This window comes from Fistularia commersonii, chromosome 5, assembly GCF_037954325.1.
Source record: "Fistularia commersonii isolate RoL2024-O1a breed Wild chromosome 5, RoL_Fcom_v1.0, whole genome shotgun sequence".
Taxonomy (NCBI): Eukaryota; Metazoa; Chordata; class Actinopteri; order Syngnathiformes; family Fistulariidae; genus Fistularia; species Fistularia commersonii.
This window is the reverse complement of record NC_141288.1, coordinates 14,146,331-14,171,289: the sequence shown is the minus strand read 5'-3', so window position 1 is coordinate 14,171,289 and position 24,959 is coordinate 14,146,331. Positions and strand designations below refer to the sequence as shown.

Genomic DNA, 24,959 nt, shown 5'->3' with positions numbered 1-24,959 from the left:
TTCTGAATGAGGTGAAAAAAATACAAATACTTGCAAACATCCTCTTAACGTGAAATTTGAAGGCCAGTGTTTTTCTCTCTAATTTCATAATCACCAAAGCAGGAATTCTAGTAAGTCTGTAGGGGAAAAATGCAAACAAAAATGCGTTTTTCACTGTACAGGTTGATACTTATCCATGAAAACATAGATGAAGCTACAAATTGTACAAATTTCATTTGTGGGGTCCATTTTAAGACCTTGCTTTTATTTTGATACACTTCTCGAGAAGTGTATCGAAGGGATGAAAATGTTACTTCCATTTAAAATGGGAACAAAAAATCAGGTTCTCTTCATAGCATTTTATGTGGTTTGGCCATATAATGTGTGAAACTTCACTTTGCAGCACCAAAAACATGATGAATGATTTTTTCGGGGTCAAGACACATGTTCCCAGCAGTTATTCCCATCACAATGGGAGTCCACACCAAGAGGCAGGTTGGGGTGGCGGTTGGTTCCTGCAAATATAGGGCTTTGCTATTCTTGTTAGTAAAACTGTTTTGCTACTAGATATTAAAATGTACTGATTTCTTTAACGCAAACTTTAACGCATTCAAACCTCAAAGTGTGCAGCATCTATAGTCAAACATAGTGCCACATTTTTTTCTAATGCCAAAGATATTGTAAGCAATCAATGTTTTAGTAGTTTTATGAGCCTTAAGACCAGCCAAATGACGGATTTGCCTGACCAGGATCGAGTGTGTCCCTCTTCTTAAAATAATTGAGTTGTGCGCCCAGTATAAACAGATTTTAAATGAATTGGTATCCTTTACATGTTCTTGTGATGTATCTTTCAATTTATATCTTGGCACCAATAATGTATTAATGAGGGTTTTTTTAGACACATATTGCAAAAGATGAATCATGGTGAGAAACACACCTGGGATGTCAGAGGGCGTCCGGGGCCAATGAGACCGCTGGTTTCCTGGGGAATGACATCTGCAGTGTGACCCTGCAGTTGAAGGATCTGAGCTCAGATGACTTTGAAAACAACTGGAGGGTGATAAGAAGTGATTGATCTGCTCAGCTGCCTGCCACTGCAGCAGAGGCAAGACAAGACTGTATCATCCTCATCATGGTAACAGCTTACCACCTCCGGCTGTTCCTACTTTCGGATTCGAACCAAAGCAAAAGTACAGTATATAAAATGCAAAATCAAAATAAAACTTTAACCAGGCTCCCACTGCTCGGGATGAGGAGTGTAGTGGCTTGTTGCCATGGTTATAATGGGATCTTTGGCTCTAGTAATTATCTGCTGGATAGTTGCGCCACTCCTCTCTGCTACACCCACACCAAAAAAGCTTTGTTTTTATGTCCTCTCCCTGACTCAGCATTCTATTTGAAGCCTTGTATTTACTAGGAGGCTTCCTTCTTTAGCAGTCTATCAGAAGTGGCTGACCCTAGTTTGAATATTTTGGCCACCTTGCAGAGATATGGAGCATTTAATTCAAGAGGTATCCATTTCAGGCCTCATTAGACTAACAATGAGAAATCAGAAAAGAACCCCTGAAGAATCTACTCACTTGCCTGTGAATCCTCGCAGTATTTTACTGACTCACACCCAAGAGACAATTCTTACGTCTGAGTCAACTGGAGTAAAACGAATCACTTGCAAAACAAACCTGCTTTGTTCGTTAAAAATGATCCAGAATGACACCAGTGAGAATGTGGCATCTTTGCATGAGTTTTTTTTTGAAAAAACAAATAAAAATGAACACATCAAACCCAGTTAAACTTTAGGTGAAATGGATTTAAGGTATGCTGTTATTTTATTCTTAGTCATGTCAGACATGTAAGCATTTTTAGCTGATTTTTTCCAGTTTTAGGTGATTTTTTTTTTTTAGGTTTTACGTAATTCAATTTTTTTGGCTGCCGTTGGCTGATTTTTTTTTTTTACTTTAAAGAAAAAACTAATTTTGACATGCCACTTTCAAATTACTTCAAAAACAATTCAAGAAAACACTGTTTGGCAAACTGTTGAAAAAGAAAGCTTACATTACAAAATAAAAGCAGGTACATTCCTGAATTGGAATAAAACAATAAATCCAGGCAAGATCAGTAGCAAACCGGCTAACCGATGTCCACTCATCGTCCCAAATACAATATGTGTGAATTATTTAGAGACAGTTACATGAAAAGTCATTGTAACCACATTCCAAAGACTTTGGGACCAAATATCTAGATAAAGTTGACAATAAGTATTTTGTGTTCTGTTAGTTTTGTATAAGTGGACACAAAGGGACAACCGATATTGAACCTATATGACAAATGCAAATAGTGACGATACTATTACACATTAAAAGACAAGCAAAACCCCCAGCCCAATATTTCATCAGTGTTTGTTTCTTTTTCTTCTGTTTAATGTCAAACATGCATATTGATTACTTTCATCATTTGCATCTCAGCGACAGTCCAGGCGTAGAACAGTGACGAACATCCACACAATGCGTATATTAAAAAAAAAAAAAAAAAAGATTGAAAGTTACCATTTGGCAAACCCACTTATTGAAAAGTAAACTTGTCTTTGGTTATCAAACATATCAAAAAACATGTTCTGTGGCTTTCAAAAAGGGTTCCAATGGATGACAGTTACTATCTTATGACAAGATATTGTAATAGAACAATTTGAAATGTAAACGGGGTACATGATAACATTTTAACTTGTGAATGTATTACAAATTATTTTTAGGGATTGTAAATTAAGTAGAAGTCTGAATCCACTGCCATGTTAATGTGGCATTTCGTGAGCTTGCTCAAGGACACCAATCATAATTTAACATTTTTAATAGATGCAAGGATGAAATATTTCAAGCAGCAGTGACATTTGAAATTAATTTTGACTAAACATATGGACTCACTGATTGATAATTAACGAGTAATACATCTTACTTTAATTAGAAGTCCACAGCTCTTTTTTTTTCAATCAGAGGCTGATGACATACAGAAGGAAATGAGCATTGACAGTATTCTCCACTAATAAATCTATCTCCTTAGACACAGCAGCAGTACTTTAGGAAATATACTATATCATACACCATGTAGTTTACATTATTACCATTATAGCCAAGAACAACATTCCTGCAATGTTCATGCGGTGGGTGACCGCTTCCCTTTATAAGGGGTTCTGCCATGACTTTTCAGGTGTCAAATTTTTACCAAAAGGTTTTGAGGGAGTTTGTCCAGCACAAATATAGGGACTTAGAGAACATGAAGTCCAACATGATATCATCAGGGGGTTGCATCTACAGTTTAAAGGGCAGATTTTAGTTTCTTTGTCCCCTGTAGACAGGACAAATACACAAATGTGGGCAGACACACATTACATCCACAAACACAGTAGACATTATATATGTCCTTGTTTGTTGTCATTAATGCTTGGATCTGAACTAGGCAAGTTTAAATTTTGTCAAACTGTGCACTGGCTGACCAATTGTCTCAAACATAGTCTGATGAGAGGATAAAAGCAAAAGGGTCAGAATGTTACTCATTCATCCTGGCATGTCTCATGCTTCACCTGGTCCTTTTTATTTTTTGATCTATGTGAGCTGAGATTATTAAGGCGCTTTTGCTGAAGCGACGATTTAATTTCTTCCAGACGGAGAAATATTGCACTTGGAACCTTTTAAGGGGGGGGTGAAAAAAAAAAGCAAAAACAAAAAGCACATTCTAGATGTTTTTCCATTAAGGAGTCAAAATTGGTTGAGAAATTTACAATCGTAAATGGTCCCCATTGACATATCTGTTTCAATACCTTGCAGTATCAAAGCACTTTACACTGGATTTCACATTGGCCTGTTCACACACACACCCACACACCCACACACCCACACCCATGGCTGCAGAGCTGCCATGCAAGGCTCTAACCAGGACATTGGGAGGAGCAACTGGGGATACAGTGTCTTGTCCAAGGAAACCTCAGCATGCAGACAGGAGGAACCAGGGATCAAACCTACCAACTGGAGGGACGCAAGCCCTACCAATCGAGCCACAACTGCCCCCAAGACAAGGCTTTCATTTATTTTTTTTTTATTATTGTTCATTTCTTACAGCACCAAGGCTCTTCCCTAGCTGCTAATCTTGGTCAGCATTTTGTTGATGGCCTGTTTGACATGTGTGGTGGAACTGCGGCGTCTTGCTTTGCCTTGCATGGCCTTGCGACGCCTCACTTCACGACAGAGCTCATGGAAAGCCTCGGCCACCGCGCCGCCCTCGTCGGCACAGGCTGAACACTCATAGAAGGCACAAGCCATTTCGGCTGCCAGCCGCTCGCCCTCCTCTGTGCCAACCTGCCGTACGTGGTCCAGGTCAGACTTGTTCCCGACGAGTACCAGAGGAACGTTTTTCGGTTTTTTCACTTCCTCTAGTAGGCTCCGTATCGGAGCCACGTCCTCAAAACTTCCCCGATCTGTGATGTCATACACGATGACAAAGCCATCTCCCCATCGCATATGACCTTCCCTCTGCTGGTTGTCCTCCTAAAATGAAACCAAGAGAGAAGAAACTTTTTTTAAAAAAATTGGTAGTTCAGCATTTCATAAAATACACCAAAAATTTGACACAAAATCATCTCTAAACATTTAAATAAAAAGATAAACAAAAGGATCAGTGCTACTTCTACTGTTCAATATTTAAGTTGAATTATAACCTTTTTTTTAATCCTGATTCATGGCAAGAGAGCTCATGCTAGCCGCAGATAATTATTGGCTTATAGTTAAACAATTACAGTAGAAAATGGTGACCAACGGATTTCCTTAAAAATGGTAAATTAGCTAACGGGACCAAACCAGGGAAATAAACCCACAAGATGATCTATCAAGCTTCCCATTGGCGGACTGGCTTAATGTTTACAGTAATTTGAGAGATACACAGAAGTTGTATACTTAAAAGAAACCAAAATTGAAATGTATACATCCTTAGATGCATTTGTGTGTCACGCCTTGAAGGCAAACATTCAGGACACACTTAAAGGGTCACAGGATTTTGGGACAATTTTGTGTCATGACATTAAAATTTTTATCAAACTATCAGTCAGATGTTTAAAATAAATCACTGTAAATGCAAAAAGCAGTGACATCTGGGCATCTAATATAAAATGGATCCTGAAATTTGACAAGTATTGAATTTATTATGGGCCGAGGTATTAAATTACAGGACTAGCCAGTGCAAATGTTAAAAAAACCAATGTCTCCAAAGGGATATTGGTTGCTGTTATATCAAAGTTAACAAAAATGAGAAAAACAAGAATTTCTACTTTGTTATCAAATGGTTTGTTTTTATCATGAAGCAGTGATGTCTTCAAGTTCTTTTTTGCACTCACTGAAATTAAAAAAAACAAAAAGTGAGCTTTTAAGGAACCCATAAGTACTGATGTTTAACAAGCAGCTTCATATTTATCATACAGTGCATATCATTTTTATCACTTTTCTAATCTCTTGCTGTGAGAAAAAATGATCAAAATAATATGGTAAATTATTCCACTTGTCAAAGAGAAATCATCAATGATACTGAAAGTCTCTTAGTTTCATGCCAGCTGTCTTTTTGCATTTGAACACTGAAGACATATGACCGGTCAGCTTTAAGCCACGCACCGCTATCGACGTGTCTATGTTACACATTACTGAGAAGCTATTGCCCAAAACCTTTACCCCAAAAGACTGGACAATATGTCTCTCTGCTTTCTCACACACCTACTTCAACAGGAACTCTAACCATATGAGTTGTGTGAGCACACAGACATCTGCAACTGATTGGATCATTTTAAATCATTCAAAGCTGGCCTTTTGTGACAGGACTTAACTGGTCGTGTGGCAGCCTTTAAATTCTAATCTCACCAAAGGGAGGCATATGGATTCAGGGCTCGCGGTGACTGGATGAGGAAGCTTAAAAAGAGCAGCATTCCTCCAGAGGACAGAGGAAAGAGTTTGGCCGTTTGTATATCCGACCGCCTTTTGAACTGGGAATTTACGAGGTATCGAGAAGACGCCACTTCTACAAATCTTGAAAGTGCTAGCACAATTCTTGATACAATCAGAGTTGTTTTCCCTCAAGATGGGAGAGAGATCTAACATTAAAATTCAGCATAGTCTGGAAACTTTTGCAAAATATCTTGACGTTAACTGAAAAGGGATGACAAACTAATAAGATAGCAGTGTATGTTTCTCTTTTGGCTTCTCATGATGAGATAAAATGACTAAACAACATTTTTGTAAGTCATTGTCCCCTTGCATAAAGATGGTCAAATAATGATGACAAGGTAGCGGAGGAAAGAAGGCTGGTTACATGGAAACTATGAAAAAAACGTCATTTGTTATCTAAATGTAATTTCATAAGTGTTGTCAAATTTACTTTATCTTAGCTACTCAGGATTTTAAGTATTATTATAGATGTACCGATGGGATACTCATTTAATTACAGCCCATATAATTTGAACCCTAGTAATAAGACAATCTGTTTATCAGACATAAAGATCGACTTACCTCAGCTTACAGAGAGAACCCAACTGCACTTATTTAATCTGAATAAACTCTTCTTGCACTTACTGAAACAAATGTTTGGCAGGTATATCTTGAAAGGGGCCTTTGTTTTACAGGCAGAGAAGTTTCAAAGAAATATGTGACTGAGTTCCTTCGGCAAAGCACGCGGCCCAGTGTTTTTAAAGCTTGACATTAATGGTAAATTCAAGTCAAGATATCTGAGGCTCTGTTGCTTTAGACAAATGTTATGGAACTTTCTTGGAAGAGGTGTTTTCAGGTAAACACAGGGTCACCTGTAGCCTCTGACTAATGTGAGGGAATTAGACATTTCTGCACACCAGAAATTCTTAACATCCACATATATTTTATCCAGACATAGTTCATCTGACAGATACAAATGTGAAAAAAAAATAGGTTGACAGATTAACATCTTTAACCCCAGTTAAGATATTTCCTCTTTTTTTTTTTTCAATTTGTACGCCTAAACCTGATAGAACCATGGCAACGACCGTCACTAGACATAAATTCTTGACAGTAAATTAAGTTACAAGACATTGTATCCGTGACACTCATTATATCTGTGACTCAATGAATGAATCACTGAAATTCCAGGTTAAAAAGCCTTTTTTTTTTAGATTATGCTTATTGGTGGTTTTCAGTAGTATAAAACGGAACCAAAATACTAAAACAATTGGTTTCACCACCATTACGTCTTTGGAAGTAGTAATGGCGTATAAGTGAGTGATTCAGTTCTAATAAAACCTGCTCCCTTCTGTGCAGAGAACAATTGCAGATGCTGGTGAGAATATTGTGTAGGATCTCTACATAGTACATACAAATGTTTTAAGAGCAGACAGGCCTGCAGACAAAGGGATAATTGTCTCACCTGCCCTGCTGTGTCCAGAATATCCATGGAAACAACCTCATCATCAATATTGGCTTGATGGCGATATGTGGATTCTGTGAGCAAAACACAAATCAACAAAAATTGGAGCAAGTTGAAAAGAAATTATAATCCCAGTGACTCATCCTCAAAATAAAATCTCAACAACAAGGGAGTGACACAGCTGTTGAAAGGATTTTAAATGTCACTGTACAGTGGGGCACATATTTGCTGCTATTTCAACAGAAGTCATTATCGCTGAAGTGGTGACTCTGTCTGCTATTACCACCATTGAATGGTAAAAACACCTAAAATAGTTAACAGATGTTAGGTAGTTGGATAGAAGAAGTTGAGAAGGGACAATGAGTGGTTAAGTTATACTAATAGATCCTAAAACATGCTTAACAGCTACTAAAACACAACTATTACATGCCCATAATAGACAATGACTGGTTACATAGTACTTAAAGTTTTAAAAATGGCAGAGGCTTAACAGTTGGCTAAAGGAGGCTGATAATTGCTTCATCTTAAAACCAGTGCAAAGTACAGCTGAAGGGTCAATACTGGTTTCCAATGCAAACATTTTAGTCTAAAATACAGCCAAGGGGCTGTGGTTGCCATCTTTGTCTGACGCCCAAGATACACAGGACCCAACACAAATGTCCGTCCTTACCGGCGGTGAAACAACAGGTTGATGGCTCAAAGTTTTTTAATGCAGGCTCTGCCCAGCCAGGCCTCAGGGGCCGAGACTCAACCACCCAGAAGTTCGCTTGTAAACTCCCTCCCCAGGAGGATGCCACAGTCTCACTGAAGCAAGCGCGGTGCCTCACTGCTTCTTCTCATCTATTATCAGGGTGGTTTTGAATCACCAGTATCTCCAAAATCCAAAATACAGATGTACACTGATACCAGCTACATTGAAAATTAACTATTGTTTTTCCATTTTATTCTAGGAATTAAAGTTTCTCAGGGCTACAGTATGTCTTTCAGCAGGTGGTTAGACATTCTTGGTTGCTCCTTCACTGACCTGAGAATCACCTCCTGCTCATTTGAGAAGCAGGATAAAAGATTTTTATTCCTGGCAAAAGAACACAGGAGTGAACTATGACTGTGACCTCTTGTTGTACCCTGAATAACACAGGAGTTATCTGACTCAATTGCCCCCCTTGTAAAAAACACATCTGTGTAAACAGCCTACAGAGGGATTGGAAACCCCTGAAATCCTGCTCAGTAAAGAAATTGATCCTACTGGACAAGGGTTTAGGCCACCACTTTATCTAAGCTTATAACTTTCTGAGTCTCTTGTCACGTTTTACGTTTGTGACTGAAGTCCTGCCTGCCGTGCTGACATTTCCTAATACATGCAGCTTTTGTAAAAGTATGTTGTTTGAACACACGGTGCAAGTGAGGGAAACAGTAGGTGAAGAAATCAATACAGAAAATCACTGAACTGATCCTGGATCATACAAAAACTTCAGGTTGGATATTTGCTATGATTTTCAATTTAGTGTCACTTTCTTTTTCTTTCAACACAGTAAATCAAGTACACACTTGACAGGTGTCAAGGAAAAATGTAAAAAACATGTCCTGACTGCACTTTATTGAAGAAAGGTTTGGCGATTGTCTTTCCTTCAATTTTCTCAATATATATCAACATAACAAGTTTCCGGTAAAAGGTGCGAGACAAGTCATGCAGTTACATAATTGGTCTTTATTTGATACTGACAATGGTTTGCTGAGTTTGTTTGCGGATTCATTGGTTTACGCCGTGCTGTCAAGGCTAAATGACAGAGCGTGGAAAAAACTTCCCCCCCAAGCAACTAATGTTGATAATGACTTTAACTTAGGAAGTCAAAAATCCAAGGTACTCTATCAATGTTTTTTTACATATATATACATATAAACTGGCATTAGAAATATGAGAAATAGCCTTGGGTGGATTTGAACTGTAATATGTGAATCTTCCCACTTTAGAACTATTGAAGGAATATGTTATCTAAAGTAAACATGTATGAGCTGGTCTTTCTTCTTTTTTAACAATGCATCAATTATACAATAATTTGCTGGACTTTGGGGAAAAATACATTTGATTCTGGTTTATATAATAAACGTTTGGATTATTAGTTATGTAAATGTAACTACAGATGCAGAAGCACCACATACCTTGCAATGTGTTTGGACAGAGTCAACTTGTGTAGAGTAATTGATTGTTTTAACAGACACCTACAAGCAATACCTGCATTTTAGTGTATCCATTTCAGGATTTATTGATTTTTTTTTCCAGGTAAGGTCTTCAATTGACAGCAGCAATGACATAGACAGTGTCAAAAACATTTTCTGATTCCCAGAGAAGAGAGAGAAAAATAGCAGATCAGTTTTTGCATCATTACCCTGCAATGTCCCAGGTGCTTCACCTCTCAGGGGCATAAACAGCATCCTGTGACGTCAATGAAATGTCACATAGAGCCAGAGGTGGAAGTAGCATGGGGATTTATGGCTGCAGTTTGGCTGGAGGCACAGGGAGCATCTCTGAGGAGTGAAATCAGAATCTCACTGCGACCCGTGGGATGAGTTATTTCAGGAGCCATCACTCTGGCTGCTGCAAACTGCACCCAATCCATCCATGACAACCTCCTTGGTTTGTGTCTAAGACTTAGTGATGAGTCACGATGGCAGGATTTACCGAACCTCTTATTTAAATCTAAAGGTCTCAGTAAGACACAAATGCTTTTCCTTCCATGGCACTATTAGTGTTACATTTGGAAAAACTGCTTGCCTATGCTGGCTCTCAGAAACTACTGTATCTTTATTTTCACCTTTTTTAAGAGGTCTGTGAGGAGAATCTTTTATTTCCCCCTAAAAAATAATTCCAAAATGCAATCTGCTCAATGTGATGGAGTGACAACTTAAAGCTACAGCAGCTGCAGCTCAAAGTTACCTCCCAGAGGAGACTGGAGTTCAAGTCTTGGCTTTTTTACAGCGGCAATAACAGTGATTTCAACATTTCAATAATCACCTTGGTTTTTTACGTGATTGCTGGAAATCTCTATATCTGGTGAATTCTGTCAAGTACCTCCATCAAACAATTGACCTGGTTTTATTGTGGTATTCAATAACTTTCCTAGCGTAGTCATATACTATTTCCGCGCAAGGTGGTTGAGAAGAGCATTTAGCTGAGGGAAAACTTGTCTTGAATTTTCCTCCCGGACACAGGAGCTTGTCTTTCAAAATGGTGTTGCAAAAGCCAAAGTGGACAAAAAGTTTTCCCTGTTCTTCTGAATCTGAACAAGCCAGAGTAACTGTACTTGTTGATTTTCATGTCATGCCTCCATTTATTTGAAAGCATGCTAATCAGTTAAATCAGCTGGCATTGGTCTGCGGTTGAAATGAACTTCTCCAAAACAAAGGTCTGCGCAGCACAAGCATGTACTGTACTGAAAGGACAGGCAGCAAGAATTTCTATGAGTGGAAAATCACCAGAGAGCCTGATTAATAGATATATAACATGGAGGTGCATGGATCAATGGACACCGATGCAAAGATAGCAGCTGTTCCTGTCATGTTCTTGAAATAATTGTGGATTTCAGAGCAGCACTCAACATGCACATCCCCTACATTCAGGATATAACCGTAAAAGGATTTTAATAATATGTCATCGTCTTCAAGGGTAATTTTATCCTGCGGTATGAGTGAGCTGAGAACCCCCTAATGGCACTGTTATCTCAAATCCCACTTCAGCCATTGTCCTGGTTGTGACGTCAGCCCTCATGGTAACCAAGGAATCCTTTAAAGCTCCCTTGTTCATTTTTTTATTGGGGGGGGGGGGGTAAATCTGGCTTATTCAAAATTCTTGGAAATATAAAGTGTAACAATCTAGGATGTTACTGTTGCGGGGTATGTAAAAAAAGAAAAAGAATGGCAGGGGAAAAGAAGAGGGATTGATTGCTTTTAAGAGGCTATGGCTCTGCTTTAAAGTACAGCCATGTATTAAGCAGCAAAATACAAATTGGCTCTTAGATTGTTATTATCATAAATCTTCAGACAAGTGCTGAAAGCTGGTCATAGCACTCCAATGTGATGCTGAGCAGTATATGAGTTTCCATATAAACTGCCCTGTGGAGATACTGGATAAGCCTGAGTGCCCCATGAGTACATCACCACCCTAATAATCATCAACACCACCGACAATTTGAAGAGGTTCCCTGTCACTTTATTCCGGCAGTACAGCAAAGTATCTTGATGGTCAGCATTTAATGTTATCCAATTGACTGCTGGATTGCGCTTGAAGTATACTAAGAAGAGTGAGATGTTGGGCTGCAAGGCTGACAGCGGTGATGAAGGATAAATTGTTGGAGGTTATACATAGTAACACTTCTCCAAGTCAACCTCTAAGGTGACGGGGGAGTGACAGGGAGCGCCATCAACTAACTAGACTGGACTAAAAACACAGATGCCGTATACAAGAAAGGCCTGTTCTATCTCAGGAGATTCAGGTCTTTCAACATCTGCAGAGCCATGCTGCAGATGCTTTTTCACACAATGGTATCCAGCGTCATCTCCTACGCTGTAGTGTGCTGGCGCAGTAGGCTGAAGGCAGTTGACGCTAACAGACTAAAAAGCTCATCAGGAAAGCTGTCTCCCTCCTGGGAGTTGAATTGGACCCTTTAGTTGAGGTGTCTGAGAGGAGGATGCTGAAGAAGCTGCTCTGTATCAGGGACAACGCCTCTCACCCCTTGCATGATGTACTGAAGACCTACCAGATCACTTTCAGACATAGACTGAGACCACCAAAGAGCGCCACAGAACAGCAGAGGTTCTTCCTTACCTATGGCCATCACACTATATAACTCCTCCCCTTCCTGCAAGGAGGAAACCTGACAGCAATAAAATACATTTCATGTTTTCAGTGAATCTACGTAATTCTTCTTCTTCTTCTTCTTCTTCTTCTTCTTCTTCTTCTTCTTCTTCTTCTTCTTCTTCTTCTTCTTCTTCTTCTTCTTCTTCTTCTTCTTCTCAATGTTGGAGCCTTCTGGCAAAATAATTTCCCTCAAGATTAATAAAGTTCTATTCTATCTTTTCTATCGCCTCTCACTTCCGGATTTATTCCGAGGGATTCATTCCTTTTGTCAGATCTGAGATGACGCTGACCTCGAGAGTGTCTCCTCTAACACACTAACTCAAAACATGATACAACACCTCTGAAAGTGTGGGAGTGATAGTTGAGAATTCAGAGAAGGTACCTTTACAGTTTCTCTTCAGGTCACCATAAGTTAACTATGGTACAATAGAAGATCATTTTGAGCTTTTATTCACATTAGTTTCATTCAGAATTGAAACATGGAAACACCAGAACAGAAAATAGCCTGTGGGGAATGATGAAAATGGCTTTCATTGCCTGAGCCCTATAATTTCATCGACAAAGAGAATAAAAAACAGAAGTTATGTAAGATCAAGTTTAATTTTGCTGTGTTCTATAAAGATTATGTCAACAATTAATTTAGTTCATGTACCACTGTTCCAACAATACTAAAAAAGGAATCTAAATTGCCTCGAAAATAACACTGAGTCTTGAACTTGCGGAAATACATTGTTTTGTGTTTTTCAAGCAAACAGTTCAATTTCGGTAGGTCTCTGTATTTTATAAATGTTGTACAGTGCAGAAAATACTAGAAATAATAGCTTTAGTCTTTCTTGCCATTTGTCTTGGGCATAAAACATAGCCATTACAGTCCAAAGCTGAAAGACAAGAAGATATTGTTCCTGATCTGCAGGACTAGATTTACTACAGAAGTGGGACAGCAATACAAACAGTAGTAACAATTATCCAAGACACTGTTGCAATAATCTTTTTCAATGTATTAGAATTTTTGCTTTGGTATTCCTTACCTAGGGTTGGATCATACTCCCAGATGAAGCGTCTGGTCAGAAATCTCACCACCAGAGCTAAAGAGAGCAACACAAACAATACGTTCAGGATATGAAAACACAAAGAAACACTGAAAAGGTCAGTCAGAGCTTGAGATGAATTTATGAAGAATTACTTTAACCACATACATTATGAGTCTCAGGTGGATCTCTTCTATATAAAGTGCCACAATTCTTATTCGATAGCAGACTAAAGTCTGTCCGTTACAGGTCTAAATCTGCACAAACTATGATGGATGTCAAGTCAACATCCGCAGCTGATCAACCAAGAACAAACCAGAGAGCCAGATCACATAAACAACACCAGCTAACAACTTTCTGAATAGTTCTGGATCATTAAACCAGAGTTCACCAAGCTCGGGCAACACCAAGTTAAAACAACAAGCGCAAAACCCAGACTGCATGACATGTCTATAAAAACATGTGGAAGATAGAAACTAATGTGCAATATTCAAACTAATCTGGAAAAACAGCGGTATTTAAGAGGACACTGAGGAAATTAACGAAATGAAACCATTCTTCTTATTGTACCTCTTTCATATCCTTATACAACAAATATTTTGAATCCATGCTCACACAACACACAGGCAATTGTTAACATGCCCGCAATTGCTAGTTTGGCTGAATGGCAATAAGGCAAAAATAAAAATATAGGCTATCTCAGATACTGAACTGACACCTTTAATAAGACTAAGATTGAGTACAACTCCACCACTGAAGGAGCAAACATGTAATTGAATACATGAATGAGCTTAGCATATTCACAGAACAAATGGCAGAGAAGTTATTATTTATCTACATAATGCATTTTAATCCATTCAGCAGTGTTGTCTGAAGAGTTGAATGAATGACATTTTGTTCACTGGAAATTACCTTCAGGAATCAGTGAAAAATTAAAAAAAACATTTGAAATACTTTTTACTATGTCCTGGTGGTAAATACTTCCCTGTTAATAATATCTGTTAACAGTATGTATACTTGCATATCTTATCAAAAAGTGGTCGCTTTTAGATTTAAAATCTAGACATTCATATGACTTAATAACTAAAAAAACAGTGGGTGGCATTGTGGTCACATCAGTTATCCACACTTTGCACAGACCCGGTGAGCAAATGTTCACACCTTGAGTCCATTATTCTGCAGGACCTGCTAAGTGCCTGAGTGACTTCCAATGGGTACGAGTAGTCCACTTGAGTCCAGGCAGGTTCTCAAGCCCATGTGTCAACACACACTGCTGTAATTTTTCAAGAGGGAAAACATCTACAATATCCGGGGATGTTTCACACTCAACTACACAAATAGAAACAAAACAATAGAAAAAAAAATGGACATTTTCTGTCTGCCATGTTTCATTACACTCCTAAAGGACTCTGGCTAAACCTGAGGACAGTTTTAATGATGACAAAGATGCTGTTGGTGAAATACTTCAACATTTCATTTTGCAGACATGGAGTAAGCATAGAAGGTAGCACAGAAGTCACCATTTCTTTAAGCAGTCTATTTATCTGAAGGAACCATAACAATAGATTTAACAAAGCACACAAAACACACAGTATCCTGTAGACAGCCAGGCTTCCTTTAACACTTTTCATGTAACATTTACGGGCCTAACACAAAATTACAATGGGTTTTGATATATATATATATATATAAACACACACATATATATAATAAATATGTGTATATCATATGTATTTACATATATATTACCAATTAAAAATATATATATCACCCTATTTCGTTTATGTGGTTCCTCCGTAAGGCGCATTCCCTTTCTTTTGTAATGCAATGAATGTGTTTTCATGCAGGAAAGAGTGTGTCATGCAAATTTCGCTATTCCCCAAATGCTCTGAAAACAGATGATTTGTCATACTCTTGAGAGGGCAGATTGACGTGTAACTTTTTTTTTCCCGGGCACGTTTTCTTCTAAATTCCCAATAAAGTGGATACTGGAGTGTCTCCACACTGGCCTGGATTCCAGGTAGACAGAGCAACCAATGGGGTGTGAAGTCCTCTTCTCATTAGAGGTAACTGTATCTCCTGCTTTTCACTGCCACTGGAATAAATGTATACATGGAAAAGAGGAGTCTTTGTTCACGTGTGTCAACATGGACATTGTGGCCCAGATTCTCTAAAAGTTTGCTGAGGGAATAATAATACCTACCACACAAGACCACAAAAGCAGTGAGTCGCTGTGTTCACTGAGGGGAAAGCTGATAACGGTACGGAAAATAAACAAACACATACAAAAACAACAAAAAAAAAGCATTGCCTTGAGAAAATCCCTTAACTTGACACACCACTAATAGATTTATTGTGGTCCTGGATAAATGCACCAGAAGGGGGAATACCCACTTTAAGGGTTGTACTGTGGGTTCCCCTTAATGAATTTCTTACCACATTGGGTGCGAGGAAAAATCTGTTTTGGAGTACAGGGATAAAAGAAAGTGAGTCTTCGATGTGAGGTTTTCCATCCTGAAATAACTTCAATATGGATGGATGCATGAGTGTGCAATACACTTAATAAAATATTGTTGGCGGCGCACATTGTTGAATATCTGGAATGCATTCAAACTTAGCACCTGGTCACTGAGTAAAATACATATTTGGGTGGCACATTCTTGAATAAATAATCGAAAATGATTTAACTCCAACCTTAAAAAGATGCAAAGCTACAGACGATCAGTATTTCCATATACAGTAGGTTCACTGGGGAGGTGTTTGCTAACAGCTACTTCAGTGTCCTAATCATATTAGCAGCAGAGTGTTTGACTAATTGCAAACAAAGCAGAAGCAATTAACAGTATTCATGGCCCTGCCCTGAGCTGATTCTCAGTTACTCATTGAGCAGACTATTGACTGCTGGCTGTTTCCCCAACGGCCATCAGACGGACCCCCGTTGTTCTTTGGTTCCCTGTGGCCAGAAAAAAAACATTTTTACTGGCAGCATGTTGTTCTCTCCAGTGCAAAGCAGCTGCAGTCAAGTTATGTACCTATTGTGTTCATGTCACGTTGCGTCATGCCATACAGGCCAGCTGTGCTAATAAGACCCAAGGGGTTGAGACTGGCTCTGGGTGAATTATCACACAGCAGGTACAAAGCAAAAAAATGGAAAGTTATTGTATTTGTATTAGCACATACAACTATCTCACTGAATGTGTTGCCAGCTGAAACATTAAAATCAGGAACAAGCACATCTACATAGGGGCGATCTGATAATGAAGCCAACCTGAACTAAAATCTTTCACTTTAACCTTATCCTGAACTTTATATCATAAAGGACATATTTGCCATGGTTAGATCTCCCGCCTCACAGCAGGTCCCTGGTTCGAGCCCGATATGGGCCCATTCTGTGTGGAGTTTGCATGTACTCCCATTATTTGCGTATATTTTCTCCCCACAGTCCAAAGACATGCTGTGGAGTCAATAGAGCCCCTAAATTTCCCAGACCTGTAAATGAGATTGTGAATGGTTGCATGTCTCAATATGCAGCCCTGTGATTGACGACTGGGGTCCAGGGTGATCCCCGCCTCCCACCCAATGACAGCTGGAATAGCCCCCCAAGGTTAAGTAGTATGGAGAATGAATGACTGATTATTTGCAATGGTTTGGTTAAAACATAAATAAAATAAAATAAAAACCCATTCTACATAAATTATCCACTTAAGTTATCCACTGATAAAAATGTCACTGAGTGGCTGCCAGTGTTTTTCCTGAAAAATAAATAAATAAATAATAGTATACAATATAAACAAAATGCAATTCTAAATCTAAGTTAAACTGTTGGACAAGAGAGGTCTCCATATTGTTTCCAATATGTAATCATCTGCAAATTTCTACATTTTGTTTCCAAATCAGACCAAAATTTGTGTCTTCTTATATACATCAGAAAATGTTGACTTTTGTCCACAACTCGTGACAACAGAGCACATCCATAATTTTTCATGGTGGAAGTTATATAATAAATAGCGGGAACAAGAAAAAAAACACATTTTTGATTGCATCAGACCAATGTTTTAGTGTTACATATCGTATTTATAAAAATTAAATTGAAAATTACATGAATGTTGCATGGATTTGAAAGACCCCAACTGAAGCCTCAATCCAGAATCATCACATTAGAAGTCGTTCCTAAATTGAGGGCAAAAAAAGTTGTAAACAAAAAATAGTCATAAACAATCAAGAGTAAACGATCAAGAGAAATTTCTGATTGTAATTAAAATGACTTGAATTCCTGCTCAAATGTCATAAAAAGGCACAAAATGAAGCCAGCTTTTATAGAGTTTATCAGCAAGCTTAGTTCTTTGAAAATAGTTGGAGTGGTGATAGAAAATTCTTTTTTCGCCTTCAAACATATTATATATGAAGCTTTCCTGACTCTACTTTATCCTAGTAAGTTGTCCCTGTGCCTTAAATTTCAGGCATGTCCAGATGAAAAATTGATGTGAGATATTTGGATCAATACAAAAAAAATACACAAGTTAAATACACAAGATGATCCCACTTTTACTCATGTTTCATTTTCATGTGAATAGAAAAGAGGTGAACCATTAACCAGACAAGGAGTTTCTGGGGTTTTTATAGCATTTCTGTCCAGAGAAATTCAGACGGTGAGTGTTCTGCTGCTGCTCGGGTGGACAGAGAGCAGCAATTTACGCACAGCCCAAAAGGCTTGTTAAACACCAACAACTGAAATAAGATATTTCGAGTGCTTTCCTCTCATTAATTCTACGTATGGACCTCGTCTAGATCTTATCCGGTAAAAAGTGCGAAATACGCAAAGTAAAAAAATCATTTACCCTTCCAAAGTTGTTCACAGTGTGTCACAGAGTGAGTCTCATTACCACTTTACATGTCTGCTATTTTTATTTCAAATCAATAGTCCCACCACTTATCAACAGTGATGTGGGGAGCAGGGCGGCACCAGTTTGTGCTATTTATTGATTTACGATTGCCAACCAATCCACTCAGAAGTTTAGAAGAAAAGGCAGATAATTAGAAAATTATTCCAAAATTTAACGATTCCTGGAGCATATACCTTTGTAAACATGTTAAAGTTAAAAAATTTACGAAGGATATCCACTCCAATCGGCGTAGCATTCAACTGAGATATTTCAGAGCCCTTTTTTTCCTCAGAGGAAGTAAGTGCATATTTTGGTGGGAGGGTTCTCTGTACATTAAATAGTAACAACACTGATGGTGGAAACAGGCAGACAAATCATTTACAAAAGCACCCAAACCACTTCCTGAACACAAGGTCAGGCCACTGTTTCCAGTCTAAGAACTTTCCCAGAGTTCCTTTCACCACCGCCTTTCCCTGGGGCCACTGCTGCACAGACAAAAACGCTACTTCACACTACAAGGAAATATGTTTGCAGAAGAGTGGCTGCTGGGAGCTCCCTCACTATCAGGGAGAATATTCAATCTGTCATTACAGCCAAATAGAAATGAGATCTAGTTAAGACATCTCATCATCTCTGTCCCTTTTCGGATTGGATTACGGCTCACTGATCAGGCGCCATTCATCTAAATTAAGCAGAGTAATAAACCACAAGGCAGCAGTGAACACGTCATCTCCCATGTATGATTCCATGACTGCCCAGAACAATTATTTTAGTTGTTTGCGAGCCAAAACAAAACCTTTTGGAAAAATTTGGGCAGAAGTATTCCTATGTATTTGAGCAAAAGCCCACTTGCCCAAAAAGCCAGTTCAGTGGTCCTGTGAGTAGCTGGATAACTGTTTAAAAATGTCATACTTAAAATCACATTCTTGAAATAATATAGTGTGTAAAACAAGTCACAGTATCTAATTCAAACTCAGCTGTAAGTTTGTAGCTAATAGGCTTACTAGGATTAGTCCTAGAAAATGTGAAAGGGAGATAAAATTCTTTTTACGCCCAGACTCCTTTGGGCCCATACAAAACCATTACAATAACAGATTAACCTATTCACGCTAACAGATTGTTTTGAGGTATTGAATCTAGTATTACGGATGAATCTGACTGAGGATTTTGGCTAACGGACGCTTCTCCCATTCAAAGACACCACACCCAGGTGACGAAATAACTTAGAACCAAGAGATTCAGCTGAAGTCGAAATGTTGTGTGAAACGTAAATAAAAACAGAATACAATGATTTGCAAATCACTTTCAACCTATATTCAGTTGAATACACTCCAAAGACAATATGTTCAATGTTCATAGTGATAAAAATTATTTTTGTTTGGGCAAAAAATCACTCAGTTTGAATAGGTCCTGCAGCACATTCCACAAAAGCTGGGACAGAGGCAACAAAAGACTGGGGAAGGTGAGGATGAGGGACGGGATGGTCGCGCAGTGGTTAGCGCTTTAGCCTGACAGCATGAAGGACCCTGGTTTGATTTTGACAGGAGTTCTCACGTGTCTGCGTGGGTTTCCTCCAGCGGTTCATCCATTTTCTACTGCTTATCCTGCATTCAGGGTCTCGGAGGATGCCGATGAGCCTGTCCCACCTGTCATCGGCCGAGAGGCAGGGTACACCCTGGACTGGTCACCAGTCAATCGCAGGGCCACATATACAGACAAACAATCATTCGTCGCAATTTTCCCAATTTTTTCAAATTAACCAGCTGCATGTTTTTGGACACTTGGAGGACAAAAGGCGAACCTGAAGGAAACCCACACAGAGACGGGAGAATATGCAAACTCCACACAGAAAGGTCCTCTTGTCAGAATCAAACCAGAATCAAACCTCACCTTCGTGGGGTGAGGCGCTAACCACTGTGCCACCATTAAAACTGCACCATGCAAAGCCAAAGCCATACATCAACACGACCAAGAAATGGACTGATGTTGAATTGCTTTTGTAAGAGTGTGGGTCCTGGACTGGCCAGCTTGCAGTCCAGACTTGTCTCCTATTGAAAATGTGTGGCAAAATACAATGGAGACCCCCGCCTGTTGAGCAACTGAAGTTGTACATAAAACAAGAATGGTAAAGCATTCCATTTACAAAGCTTAAACAATTATTGCTAAGTGTCGTGAAAAGGAAAGGTGATATATCAGTGGAAAAATTGCCCCTGCCCCAGCTTTTTTTGAATGTGTAGCAGGCATCAAATTCTATACTTGCAAAAAACATTAAAGTTTATCAGTTTGAACGGTAAATATCTTGCCTTTGTTGTGTATTCAACTAAATAGTGGTTGGAAATTATTTGCAATTCATTGTATTCTGTTTTTATTTATGTTTTACACAAAATCCCAATATCATTGGAATTGGGGTTTGTAAAATGTTCATAGTACCTACATCTAAAGTAGCTTTTTTGCTGTAGGTTTGGCAATTGCTACAGCACTGGACTTCTACCAATGGGTCACCCTCTCCCCCATATCCATATATGTTGGCTAGCAAAATAATTAAATTAAAAAAAAAAACAAAACTGAATTAATAAATAAATGGGAAACCTATACCTTTCATGACACAAAAGAGCTACTGCTGTTTTTTTAATGGTTTTGAATTTCAGTGTAGAATAACGCTGTTCAGTAACTGTGACAAACAAGAATAAAGAGTTTGAGAGGTGAAGCGGTGTGTGTTTACTTTCTTTTGTAAAGTGTCATCCTGCTCCTCAGTTAGATCTGTGAAAATGACAATGATTTCAATGGGACGCTGCCAAGCACTTCTCTGTGCAGCATTTTCCCTTCTACACAGATAAAATCGGAAATTAATAGTTAGACTTTAGTAGAAAATCAATTATTAGACACAAGGTTGTGCAAAGCCAGTGATATCTGAATCATCTCATCACCCTCTTGGTCACCAAATCACATTTACAGTGAGAACATGATCACTGCATGGCATCATCACTCCTCTTCAGGATTGTAAAGTCATTAGTGACTAAGCTTTGCAAATTCCTGGGTTTGCATCATTCAAATTAATGAGATGTGGGAATAATAAGCTCAACTGCTCTACCATGAATGAGAGGCAGCAATTGCATAATAGCATTCTAATAAATCCAAATTTGGAAACAATCAGTCTGACTTATTTTCGGTTAACATCTCAGAGCTCTGAGGACTTTACAAGAATCCATCATGATATTTCCCAATTAACCCCGTCGGTGTCTATCAGATAGCTTATTCCATCCAAGATACATCAAATAAACGACTACTGTATGAACTTAAACAGTTATCAAGCTATATGTGTCGCCTGGCTGCAAGCAGAAACTGTCACATTTAACACAACTCTCTTTTTTTTTATGAGAGCAGCAATTTATTGCTGGCCGATGCCCTTCCACTTGAATTAGACACGTATAAATACCCTATATTTCACCAGAGGGGAAAGTCGACTGGTTTTGCTCACTCTAGCCAAGTTTTCATAATAAAGCAAACGGCAATTAAACCTAATGCCAAAATTTCTTCTCTTTACTCACCTGAGCTATTTTCCCCCTACAATAAAACTTTGATGCAGAGGGATTTGCTGCAGTCACAAGTGTGGTGAGATTTCCTGGCAGCGGTGGTAAAATAAATCTCTGCAATGACTCATTGTTGCCCAGGTAGAAATATGATCACAGAAAAGTATTTCGGAGAATAAAGTAAGACACTGTTAAATCAGCAATGACATAAATGGATATAAATCAAAGTAAAAGTGTCTCACAAGGATTTGACTATATAACACAACATTGTACAGTTCCTCCTTGGGTTTCACCCGCTTAAGTTGTGAATTCCAACTAAAAATGAGTGTTTTGTTAACAGTTAGCCTTATTGTTCTGTATTCAGTCATAGCATAGGACAACTGCTTTCGTCTGCTTATAGACAAAAAAACAGAAAGGCAGAAGTACCATTATCCAGCACTATTGTGACTTCACAATACCAAGATATTTACAACTGCAAAGTGACGATAGACAAATGACATCCAAATGCAACCGAATGCTATTCACCCAAATAAACTGCAATATTGAAATTTGGATCCATACCTGCATGGACATTTTACCCCACCTCTTTATTGCCCTCATCCTTCTTGGGTAATGGGGAGCAGCAAATTGCCCTTCATCTGAAGTCCGGGAGGTGTGCCTGCGCACCGGCCCGGCAGTGCCAGCTAATCAGAGAGGTGGCGTCCTCCCAGCCCCCCTACCCGTCTTTCCGCCAAAGAGTACAGATTATGCTGCCTGACAGCACAGAGTCCATGTACAGCTTACAGTCAGCAGGCAAGTAGGACAAGAGAATCTGACGTACGTGACCACAGTGAACCGAACTATGGTTGCCTTCCTGAAGTCAGAAGCACTCGTCTACCAGCTAATCGCTGATACCTTCGTTCAGGTGTCCGCCCCCCCCGATTTGCAGGGGCGCTTATCTCGCTGTGCCGCCCTCAGGGGGAGCGGCTGCGCTGACCAGTGCAGCTGCAGCCAGGAAGACATGAGGATCTCCTGGAGGATCTTCCCCAACTCAGCATGGAGGAGTGAACGACTCTGGACCAGGACCTGACCACTGAGGACCTCACCACAGCCGTAAACCAGATGCCACTGGGCCAGACTCCAGGACTTGCAGGTCTCCCCACTGACTTTTTTTAAACACTTTTGGAGCAGTATGGCCATGACCGTGCAGTCAGACCAGCTCCCTGCCAAGCACGTGCCGTAGGGTGGTCCTTGCCATGCTTCCAAAGACAGGAGGTCTGTGTCCCTCCTGTGTGCGGATTGAGGGGTTGTCTAGGTAACCTCACACACGCAGATCAATCCTATTGTGTCATGGAAAGGGAATGTGATGGACAACATATTCCTTATGAGGGACGTTTCCAAGCCACCACTGGAAGAGTGGGCAGGTGACCTCCAGTGGAGGATTGTGCATGGTGATATAGCCACAAACACATAGGGCACAATTTCAGCGCCGGATGACTGGTTGTTTTGTCCAAAGCCTGAAACACTGCCTCATTTATCCATTGAATGCCCCTCACTGGTGCCACTGTATAGTTTCTTAAAGGGTTTATTCTTTGGTTTGATGGTTACCTTTACTTTCCAATTATTTATTTTTGGTCCGAGATATTTGAAGACCAACAAGAGGGTGTCAGTTGCGCTGAACTTTTTATCGGGCTCTGCCAAATTAGCCATTTGGCTAACCCAGAAGAAGAAGACCCGCAATCAAGGAAATGAGTCCAATGATGGCCTTAAAAGCACTGATTAAGCCTTGCCCAAAAGTGGATTTTGATTTCTTTTCTTTAACTGTCAACCTGGGGGACTTTATTGCTATTTGGGCGATGGGAGGCGTTTTATGTAAACAACCATGAGGAGCTAAGATTCTCATTTGGAGTTTATTCCCTGCCACTGAGCTATACTGAGTATCTTTGCATGTTCTTGTATACTGGTTAGATCCCAGTGTTTGAATGAAGCAAATTTTTAAACTCAACTCTTATCATGATGATTATTATTGATTATAATTAATTTCATATTATTGATTATTGTTATTATTATTTAATCCATAGAACTCAGATACACTTCATATTGCTATTACAAAGGCTATCACAAAGCTAAAATAAATAGCCCTCTCACCAAGAGTGTTGCCCAGGCAAAGGGCCCATCAAGGGACTCCCATCAAGAACCCAAAGCTTGATTGACAAGTCCAACAACACACAAGTAGAGAAAATGTTTCTTGTTCTACAGTTGGATTGCAGTCTTTCAAAAAATAAAAAACAAAAAGCAACAATTTACAAAAAACAGAGAAAGTACAGGCAAAAAGTCATTAGGTATGCATATGGTTTTGGTAAGTTACACACAAGCAATTATGTAATTTGAATGAAAAAAGGACAGTGACTTGTATGTCTATGCTGTTTAAATTGCCCAACAGTGAGGTACTGTAAGTGAATGAATTAATTGATTTGTCATTCCTATCATACAACTTAAGACCATTTTTGTTGTCATAATGTGGTTTCAGCTTGATGAGCTGTTCACAAGGCTGATCGGTACAGGTGATCAAATGGCCTCGGCACTGGCTAGGATGCATGTAATGATGTGTTACACAAATACGGGCAATCAAATGACTATTTAACATTAGTGGTTTCACTTTATTTGAATTAGCAGAGTAATCATGGTGAGGCTTCATATTATTTAAATCACCTCAATGAGAAATTAGATTATTGCTGTGGCGGCTCCTTCCACAGAGTGGGAGGCTTTTCGATTGTTGCGGAAGAAAGTAATAATAAAAACATCTTGTGGAAAAGGGTTTGCTGCATTGATGATAAATTATCTTTGCAAGCTTGAAAAACAAATTGAAAATTGGCACTTAGACATATAAGTAATAAAACCAATCTGAGACCAGAAAGTGACCTCCACAGAGAGACCAACTGGTAATTGATTTTGCTTAAAACTATTTCAGGTATTACAATTCTGGCCTTGTTGTAGCTTAGAATTACTTGTCATTTTTTGTTCTTCATTGTTAACCATTTGGGATACTTCAGTCTATTAATCATTGATGTATTTACGCACTCACTGAAATTATCTTAGATACGTTATTTAAAGAAATTGCCTTATTTGCCAATTTATTGGCAGTTGAGACCTTTTTCCTTGAGTTGAAAAATCCCAGGCTTCTTTGTCTACACATTGTCACTACAATTTTCCTTATACAGAATAATGGTTAGTCTTTTCAATACACCTTTTGGGGAATACACTTTGCTTCACACTGAGAGGATGAGTG

General features: G+C 39.0%; 1 protein-coding gene across 1 annotated transcript in view; it reads right to left on the bottom strand.

Annotated features, from left to right (window-relative positions):
• Window positions 1-2,374: 2,374 nt before the first annotated feature.
• Window positions 2,375-24,959, bottom strand: part of rerg (RAS-like, estrogen-regulated, growth inhibitor) — a 46,678-nt gene continuing 24,093 nt past the window's right edge. Inside the window, exons 3-5 of the mRNA XM_086146951.1 lie at window positions 13,279-13,335; window positions 7,396-7,469; window positions 2,375-4,511 (exon numbers count right to left, since the gene is read on the bottom strand). Of these exons, the coding sequence (XP_086003077.1) occupies window positions 4,101-4,511; window positions 7,396-7,469; window positions 13,279-13,335 (542 nt within the window). The 3' untranslated portion in view covers window positions 2,375-4,100. The remainder of the gene's footprint in view (window positions 4,512-7,395; window positions 7,470-13,278; window positions 13,336-24,959) is intronic.